This window comes from Vigna radiata, chromosome 5, assembly GCF_000741045.1.
Source record: "Vigna radiata var. radiata cultivar VC1973A chromosome 5, Vradiata_ver6, whole genome shotgun sequence".
NCBI classification, from domain to species: domain Eukaryota; kingdom Viridiplantae; phylum Streptophyta; class Magnoliopsida; order Fabales; family Fabaceae; genus Vigna; species Vigna radiata.
Window position 1 is genome coordinate 8,246,599 of NC_028355.1, and position 10,192 is coordinate 8,256,790.

At 32.5% G+C, this 10,192-nt stretch overlaps 1 protein-coding gene across 1 annotated transcript; it reads left to right on the plus strand.

Moving 5' to 3' along the window:
* The first annotated feature begins 2,476 nt into the window (after positions 1-2,476).
* On the plus strand, positions 2,477-4,887 carry LOC106760268 (ethylene-responsive transcription factor ERF114-like). Its single transcript, XM_022780214.1, has 2 exons — positions 2,477-2,987; positions 4,154-4,887. The coding sequence occupies exons 1-2, from the start codon at positions 2,759-2,761 to the stop codon at positions 4,684-4,686; spliced, it is 762 nt and encodes a 253-aa protein (XP_022635935.1). The 5' UTR covers positions 2,477-2,758; the 3' UTR covers positions 4,687-4,887.
* The last annotated feature ends 5,305 nt before the right edge of the window (positions 4,888-10,192 follow it).

A 10,192-nucleotide genomic window follows, 5' to 3' on the forward strand; every position in this document is an offset into this window, starting at 1 on the left:
ATGTAAGACACTTTTGAATATTGAGAGAATTGAAATGCTGTTGAAGCTTCTTCTCCCATCGAAAGTCACTCCTTGTGCTTCTTTCCATTTCTCCTCTAGCTTCCTTCCGAGAGAAGGCCTTCTGAGCTAGATACCTTGCCATCTAAAGCACCTCAACCATAAGCTTCAACCATTATCCAAACACCTCCGCTGCTACTAAATCACTCTTCATTCAATCAGATCTGCCGCTGCCAACATACACTCAGTTTCAACTTCAGATCTCATTCCACATTCACTGTTCCATTGCCTAAGTTCATGGATCTGGACTGTCTTCCCTTGCTGGCCGTATCAGAACCATTTTGTTTTCTTGCAATTTGGAGAGTGTGTATCCGATTGTGTGGTTCGGTGGAGAAGCTTTGGAAGTGATATTTTATTCATTTGCCATGGAGAGACAGGGCACGATTTCCACCACAAAGTAGAAGGCACATTTTTTCTTGAAAGATGGAGCACATGGGACAAGGAATCAACATATTTTATGGTTTATTGAAGGAAGAAAAGTGGACTTGGACGTTGGAGGGCTGCACCTCATGGCCAAGAGGTTTATTTGTGCCATTGCAATTTTAATTTCATTTGGTAGATACACATTGGTCACGTGAGTTGGTAGGAAAAAGTCATGTTTGTTCATTTCTTTTGTTTTCAAATAGTTAAATAGTAGGTTGAGTTGTTTTTCATGTCTTTAATTAATGTTGCATTTTAATAATTTTAACTGTGTTGTGTGTTACAGTGTTAGGCGTTTAATACTTTCTTTTATTTTAACGTTGTCTAGCATGTTTGGTCTTGTTACTTTAATTGTTATGATAGCTTAAATTATTTGAGTGGTCATTAACGATATTATAATGTTTCCTTGAGATTTCTGAACTGTAACTGTATTTGCACTTTGGCTTGGTTAATATCAAATCTATATTTGCACTTGCAATTGAGTATACGCTTAATTGCCCAGTTGGTGTTACATCTTCGCTTAGTTGATGTAACTGCATCGTGTAAATTAGATTTGACATTAACAATGCGTCCGCTTAGTTCGCTTTTATGAAAACAGGGTTAACCTTCGTTTAGTTGGTTAACTTTGTTGGATTAGAGGTTTGAGTTACTGCTTTATTTTGTTGATTTGTGATAGGAAGCATTGTAATTAAGTTAATGACCGACCATTTTCATTCTGTATTTGTTTCCGTTTTTAGATTTTTGTTTTACATTTCTGTTGCATTCCGTTCGCATTTCTGTTTTACATTTTTGTCTACATCCATGTTTAAATTTAATTCATTTACATTCACAAACCTTTCACAACCCCCCCCCTCCCCCCACTTCGTGTTAGACCTAATTCTGAACCGCAGTTTGGTTATTGAGAGACGACCTAGGAGTCACTTCCTAGTCTATACTGCATTCTTTTATGCACATTAAATTTTGTATGGGGTACGACACCCATCACGTTGGGACTTAAACTCTTAGTTCAAGATGAGATCCTCTTGAAGATTAAAAAAAAAAGGTTTTATGACTTAAACTCATTATTCTTCTTGTTGTTTATTACCTGACGATAAAAATACAGGATACATGGATAATTATTTAAAGTAATTTTATTTTAAAAAAATATGGAAGCTAATAAACTTGTTCACTATTTTTTTAATTTTCGGATTATTGAAATTAGGAAGGTGTTGTGTAATCTTGCTTTAAAAGAACCTATCAAGTGGGTGACAATTATTAAGCGATTTATCCTCTATACAAATTAACAAGTAATATATTAGGTATTATTAGTATTAATGTAAGATTTTTTTATTAGTATAATCACTGTGTAAAATATAAATTACAGTTATATTATGAATATAGATCAATATATTATGTTATATTAATTAATACCGTATAATGTATACTAATATCTATTTTTATGCTAGAGAAGTTATCTAGCTTATAAAAAACTTGCAAACTTATTCACTATTACATTTATAATAACTGTTAAATTATCTATCCAGCAAGGACTATAATAATAGGAAAACAAATATAGCTAACTGTATGTAAATATGTTTTCGTAATATGAACTTGAAAATACTTCTGATGGCGTGAGAATTATTATTATTTTTTTTTAACTTTATTCCATACAGTCTATAATCCATTGTATTGACTGTTTTTTCATTACAGGGTATAAGAATTTGTTTAAAAGATGAGTGGTATGCATGAAATATACTTTTTAATTAAGTTTCATATGAGTCTCACTTTATGTTTAATAACTGTACTTACAATTTAATAAAATGAACATATATAAACTTCGATGAATAATAAAATGTTAAAAAAAAGTGGCATAATAGAATTTTTCTTGTTTAAAAAGTTAAAAATTGATGAACTTTTGATTTTGGTGTGTACTGTTTAAAGGTGCTATATGTCGCAGTGTTCACACTAGTAAACACGGAATCTCCATATAAAAATCAAAGAACGAAAACCCTAGCTTCTCCCCCTTCCTTTCTCACCCTCGTAGATCTATTTCCACTCTTTCTTTTCTTTTATCTTTACGTTTGGTGGATCCAAACACGAGTATCATCCACTACCAAAGATTTAAATCTTTGATGTTCATCCTCAATTCCCATGATGAAAAATAGAACTTCAAAGATAGCCAATAACAATAGGAAACTTTGCAGTAGGGCCACGTTAAGGATCAATTAATTTATTTATCAGCATAAGCATCACACACGCACACTATATATACATCAATCAGTTGCTAGAGTGGATCAAAGACATGGAGCGAAGATCACATTCCACTGAAAGAGAAGAGGAATATGATTTGTTCCCAATATACTCCGAAAGGTCACAGCAAGACATGTCAGCCATGGTCTCTGCGCTCACACAAGTCATAGGTGGTTCCAACAATGATTCTCTTCACCACCATGAAGACCCTTTTACTTCTTCCAACAACACCTCATCCCAGAATAATAATGAACAATCACAAGTGCCACAACAAGATCAAGGTAAGTATCTCACAAACACTCATACTAGTTGCTATATATCTTTTCCATCATATTTTTAATTTATTGCCTTCAAATTGGTTTTTGAAGGGTAGGGTTGATTTCTATGACTGAGAAATTATTTGTTTTTCGTCTTATATCCCTTTCTGTGTACAAACTAAGACTGTTTGCTAGAGTCAAAGTGTTCACAAACGCAGCACCTAAAGTTTGATATATTTCATGTTCAAATTTCTGTGCTTACCGGTGCAACATTTATTAATACTTTTATCTTCCCTTGTGAGGCCACAACTTAAAGCACACGTACCGTACAGCTTCATGCACAGCTCTTCAAAATTTGTTACCATAACTGAACTGAGGTCTAGCGCAGTCCTTATTATAATTGGCTGCTGCTGACTTTCATTGATTTAAAATTTGAAATTAAGGTTAGAGCTTCAAAGTAAGGTTTAGGTAGTCCGCTTTTATGTTTTTCAAATCTTGATTCTAATTTTTATATATGATTAATATATATACTAGTTTTTTACTCCTTAAAAGAAAGAAGAGGATCTAATATTAATTGGTATGGACCCCAATAAGGTGTGAACAAAGGTTTTGCTATTTAATAGATATACTAAAATTTTCACATCGAGATAAAATTGAAATAATGACATAATTAGAAAGAAATAAATAATAAATAGTATGTTAATAAAATATCTGGAACTACTAAACGTCCAAATATTACTGGCCAAAAATTTGAGTTACCAAGTTTACCACAATTGTGAGAATGCCCGAGTCTCACTTAAAGTGCAAGTTGATGAAGCAATTTAATTAGAGACAAAAACTTATAAAGGACTATATAGGTATTAGTGTTATTCCATTAAAATTGAGTTTTAATTTGATAATTAATATCTCATGAAATGCATTCTATCTTCTTATATTGTGAATTTTAAATATGATTGAAAAATTATTCATGTATTTAAAAAATGTTAATCAAAGTTAATATTATATTAAAAGAGAATAAAAACGATAGATCTATAAGATATATGATATTATAAAAGAAAACGAACAATAGTGGAATAATCATATATATCTCATAGTGTTGATTGATGAGAGATAGTTTATGAGGGTAACTATGATGAAATGATAGTGAAAATATATATAGAAGGTATGATATTAATAGTAAAATTGTGAAGGGAGTGGAAGAAGAAGACACTATAGAGGAGTGAGGCAGCGTCCATGGGGGAAATGGGCTGCAGAGATTCGTGATCCGAAGAAGGCAGCGAGAGTATGGCTTGGAACTTTCGAAACTGCAGAAGCTGCGGCTCTTGCTTACGATGAAGCTGCTCTCAGATTCAAAGGAAGCAAAGCCAAGCTCAATTTCCCTGAGAGGGTTCAAGGCACTGCCGAATTTGGTTACCTCACAAATCAACACCTTTCATCAACAACAGCTGCCAGTGGCCAAACTTCAAACCCTGTTACTCCACACTTCGCTCAAGAAACCTATTCACCAACTCACTATTACTATCCTCAACAAATCATCGGTCCAGCTGGAAGTAACTTCAATAACCAAGACACGCTCGGTTTCTATGGGGGAGATATGTTTGTTTCTTCTTCATCTTCTTCCTCAGGTCTCTCTCAACAGCAAGAACAGTTTCTGAGACTTTCGACGCAGTTTGGAGGTTCTTCTTCTCAGCCTCCTAGGAATTGGAGGGGTGATGGATATTGACGAGGATACAACATTGTTGATGTTCGTTCCACAACTCATGGTTTCTTTGTTTTTCCGCTATCATGGCTTTGCATCTTATCCATACGATATTTTCATTTTCATTATATTACTAATTAATGTTTTCCTTAAGTTATTTTAATCTACCATATGTATGCTGTCATTGGAATGTTTGTTTAATTGAAAAAGCTTGAGAAAGGGAATGAGCACAAAATCTTAGCTTGAACTTTGACTTGTTTGAAGTATATTAAACTATAATAATGAACCTTCACTCTACTACTTGAAAATGCACCAACTAATGAATTAGTGCTTCATTAAATGCATCGGTGTCCGCTGAGATAAAGAAAATATTTTGAAGATGAAAATTAATTTAAATTGCTTTTTAGAAAATTAGGTGAGAGAATTTCGTAAAAATTAAAGTGCACGGCTTTATTTTAATTTATAAATAAATCCCATTCATTTTTTGTTTCTAATGTTTATATATATTTATTAAACATAATATAAGATATAAAACACAGGAAAAGAGATGAATACAATTAATAATATGAAAGGAAATTTATTAAATGACTGGATTATAAATAATGGCTTTATATACAGATCTTCTATTATATTATTATTATTATTATTATTATTATTTAAGTAAAAAAATTAGTATATACGTGTCATATATAGTTTGTTAGTGTATTGGTTGTTTGAGCTTTATAAGTGTGTAAAGCATCAAACATCAAAATATGAAGCCGAAATCAGGTTTGAACATATGAAATTCTTTAACCTGAATGCTTCCGAAAAAAGGTGCCTGAGACGCGTCTATTACTGTCAGCTTTCAGTATTCATAATTAAGTTATTACCGTAAAGTTGTAGAACAAATAAATACCAGTGAGAACAAATTTGGATTCTCTTAAGTAAATAACCTGACAATGGAACACATCGTTGTGACAAAAAATTTAAAGTTTAAACATCTTTTTGGTCCCTAAGTTATGAGCGGATGTTCAGTTTAGTCCCCGCTTTTAAAAAGGTAAACCTTTGATTCCTAAGTTATAAAAAATGTATCAAAATAGTCCTTTTTTGATGTTTATGGTCAAAGTACAAAGAGCAATATAAAATGTTGTTATTATTAAGAAACAAATCAGAGCAATTTAAAGATGTAGCAGTTGTTAAGAAACAACCAAAAACAGTATTTCAAGTCAAAAAAGGACTCATTTGATACATTTTTATAATTTAGGGACCAAAGATTTATATTTTTAAAAACGGGAACTAAACTGAACACCCGCTTATAAATTAGGAACCAAAAAGAGGTTTAAACCAAATGTAAAATAGTTATAATTGATGAAATTCACATAAGCAATGCGCTTTATCGTGTTTATTTTGTAGACTAATTATTTTTCTCTTACATACCAGAAAAACAAAAATGGCAGATTAACAGGGATGAAAAAAAAAAAAGAAGAAAATATTGTCGTTGAAGAAAGTTTTTTAGAATTAATAAAGATAATGTAGAAACCTGGAGTTTAGAATTTTTTTTGTAAGAAAAACGTTGTTTAATCTGCATGGAATATTTTTGTTCAAAAGAATGATGTAGAAACACTGCATTGGTCTGTTTGTTCTAATTTATTGTGATATGTACGCGTGTGTGTGAAACCTTCTTTCTTGGAATTGGGTGGTTGCAAAAGCGGAAAGACAAAAAATTCAACCGCCACCACCACCCCTGAGCTTCACTTGGCACGTGTAACAAAAACCAAAGTAGAATTGTTCACACATGTAGCATACAACACAAGCGTGTCTTCAACCAAAAGCTTCTAAACCTGTTATTCCCATTTATCATGCAAAACGATTTTTCTGAAAATTGGGTGCACAGAAAAAAAAAGAAAGAGAGGTTGGAACATGTAGCACGCAACTTCTGAAGGAAGATTGACATAAAAAAGCGATGTAGTCGAAAGATGAATGTGGTCAAATAAAAGTGGAGAATAAATTGTAATATTGCAGTGTATGAGTCGTTGAATTCGGCATAGAATACCAAAAGTCTAGATTGATCCAGCTTATCGACCTGCGAAGAAGACTTGGATTGTTATTTTTGTGAAATCTCAATGTCTAGGGCTCAGCTATGACTTTTGACTATTGAATTAGTCCTTTTCAACTTCACCTTCACTCTTTACTATGTAAGCATCATGGTGATAATAAAAAGCAATACAAAATACTACCGATATAAAAAAAAAAATTAATTTTGTATTTATCCCGTCAACAAATATGTTAAATCATAAACAATATGTTAAATCATAAACAAGTTTCAATTCAATGTTATTGACTTAAAGTGATTAATAATATTTTAAGATATATTTAGACTTATTTGTTATATATTAATAAAATATATAATAAATTTTTTAATATCATATATCAATAAAATATAAGATATATTTGATTGGTTTATGTTATCTTTGTTATATTAATTATGGCATACATAATATGATATAGTACGTTTTTATTATTTTAGATTTTATAACTTATTTTTTGTGTAAAAAAAAAATTAAAATTTTCGACAACTAAATTTTATTAATAATTTTTAAAATTTGTCAGCAAATCAAAATCATTTACAGTTAATATTAGAACTAAGACAGTATCAGAAAGTAACACCAGAGTGGAAGGGATGAAAGACAAGTAAACTGAATATGCCTCATTACATTGATGGAAGAGAGTGAGAAATTTATACATGCAGACGAGTAAAAGTAAAGAGCAATAGTAATAACAGAAAAATTGAAAAACAGAGTTTGACTAATTCAAAACTCTAATCTACATTATAGCTATGAATAAATCCTAACACTTCCCCTTAATTCAGAGTTCTCAGAGATCTCACACCAATTAGAGTTCTGAGAAGCTTGAATCTCTCCTAGTCGAGTGCTTTTGTGAAGAAATCTGCAAGCTGAAGTTCAGACCTGCAATAGTTCAACTCAACACTTCCTTTGTTAACCATATCACGCAGAAAGTGATATTTTACTTCGATGTGTTTACTCTGACCATGGCTTACTGGGTTCTTTGCGAGACTCATGGCTTACGTATTATCCATCTTTATCTCTATGCAGGTCGTGGCTTTTATCTTTAAATGTTCCAGGATCTCCCTCAGCCATACACCCTGGCAAACTGCACTATACCCTCCTATGTATTCTGACTCGTAGCTAGATAGAGCAATAACTGTCTGCTTCTTCGAGCTCCATGACACAGGTGCTTCATTTAGAAAGTAGATACTTCCTGATGTGTTTTTCCTTTCATCTTCATTACCACCAAAGTCAACATCAGAGTACCCAACGAGTCTGAGATCTGCAGTCTTCTGAGTTCGTGGAAATAAAACACTAAAATCTTCAGTTGCTTTTACATATCTGAGCATCCTCTTTGCTGCTACCATATGACTCTTCTTGGGCCTGCTCATGAAACGGCTTAGAAGACCAACATCAAACATTATATATGGCCTGCTGTTACAAAGAAATCTCAGTGACCCAATCATTTGCTTATACAGTGTTTGATGAATCAATATTTTCTCGAATTTACTTAGTTTATTGTGCTAGGATTAATCAGGGAATTGTGTTTAATTGTCCGGTATTTTCCTGTTTTTCCTAATTATGCTTAATTTGACTGGAAATTCTAATTTTAATTAATTTGAATTTTCTGAGCTAATTATTTGCATTATTATTTTCAGGGAAAATTTTGGAAACAAAATTTGGGACATTTGGAGGACACCAAATAAATTCGAGACTCAACAATTAGACATTTTAAATTTTAGTTGTATTGTAATTTTAATTGCTTAAATTTTTTAGACAAACTCTTTGCATCTTGGGCCAATTTTGGAAAAATGTTGTTGGGCCCAATTTTGTAGGACACATGGCACCACCTAGGGTTTACTTTTAGGGTGGACCCCACCTTATTTTAGGACACATGGTCTTAGGGATCACCAATATTCCACCAGCCCTCACATATAAAGAATGAAAAAAAATCTGCTGGAAAAGAGTAGGAGGAGCTATCGGCAATAGGCTGCTGCAACGTTCTGGAATTTTTTTTGAACATGGTTTTCATAGTATTGGGAATTGGATGATTAAAAAACGGAAAGCATATTTTTTTTTACCTCTAAATTAGCTTCCAGCCGCCACTTTCAATGCATATATTTTATTTTCTGCTGCAACGATGGAAACATTCTCGGAGACCAATCTCATTGGGCTGCAGCGTTTTCCTTTTTCTTTTTTTTCAAAGATAGGGGCAGTGCCTATTGATTTTGGAAGAGCTGGGTGCACGGTCCACTCAATGCCTTTTCAGTTTTTTGGTTGATTTAAATTTCAGAAATTGATTTGAAGAAGTGTAGTACGGTGCAGGGTATTGCTTCAATTGAAATTCTTAGAAGCTGCTCACGGTTCATCCAAATCTTTTCTTTCTTTTAGAATCACGGTGCACAATTTGGAAAAAAGATGTATGATTTACTTTATTTGGCAAGCAATGTTTCATTCATCTAAGGGTGCAGCGTTTTTTATTTTAATTTAGAAAAGTCTTTTTAATTACTTTGAGAAATGACATCTTGGAAGCATTGCTTTAATTTGGTTTTTAGATTTGGCATGGTGTCACAGTTTCATTTTATTTATTTTTGGTTGAAGAAAGAAGAAATGTGTCGATTCCAAGTAGCTAGAAGTGTGCAGTACGGTAATTGCAATTTTCTTTGAGCATGAAGAGTAGATTAAGGGAGGGACGTTCTATGATAGCAAAATTTTCTTTCATTTTCCTTTAGAATGAAGAGTGATGACCTAGGTGAAGTAGGTGTTCGGTGCAGGTCTGATTTCTTTTTAGAGAAACTTATTTCTTGTTTCCATTGTGCACGGTTTGTAATTAATTGTCTTGGAGATATTTTTCCTTTTTGCTATGAAGCACACTAATTATAGGGAGTGAAATTCCTTTGCTGGAAGAAGTGCACGGTCTCCACAAAGAAGAAAGGAAATTCATTTCTTTTATTTTAAGGTTAAATATATGTTTTAGTCCTCATATTTGTTCTCCATTCTCAATTAGGTCCTCATGTTTTTTTTTGTTCCAATTGCATCCTAATATTTGTAAATTTGAGGCAATTAAGCTCTCTCCGTTAACTGGCCACTAACGTCGTAGGCCAATTGAGAGAGCTTAATTGCCTCAAATTTACAAATATTAGGATGCAATTGGGACAAAAAAATGGAGAGGGCTTAATTCCTCAAATTTACAAATATTAGGATGCAATTGGGACAAAAAAAAATGGAGAGGGCTTAATTCCTCAAATTTACAAATATTAGAATGCAATTGGGACAAAAAAAAACATGAGGACCTAATTGAGAATGGGGAACAAATATGAGGACTAAAACATATATTTAACCTTATTTTAAAAGCACGTGGGTCACATGAGATGGTAAAAAAAAATTAGGTTGCTTATTTCTTTTGCTTTAGAATATTTTACATTACATGTTTAGTAGTTTTTCATCCACTTAATTTAGTGTTGCATTTTAATAGTTTTAATTGT

Coding starts and splice junctions, on each gene's coding strand:
- LOC106760268 (XM_022780214.1), top strand. CDS start 2,759: ATGGAGCGAAGATCACATTCCACTGAAAGAGAAGAGGAATATGATTTG. Junction 2,988..4,153: donor AGTGCCACAACAAGATCAAG/GTAAGTATCTCA, acceptor AAAATTGTGAAG/GGAGTGGAAGAAGAAGACAC.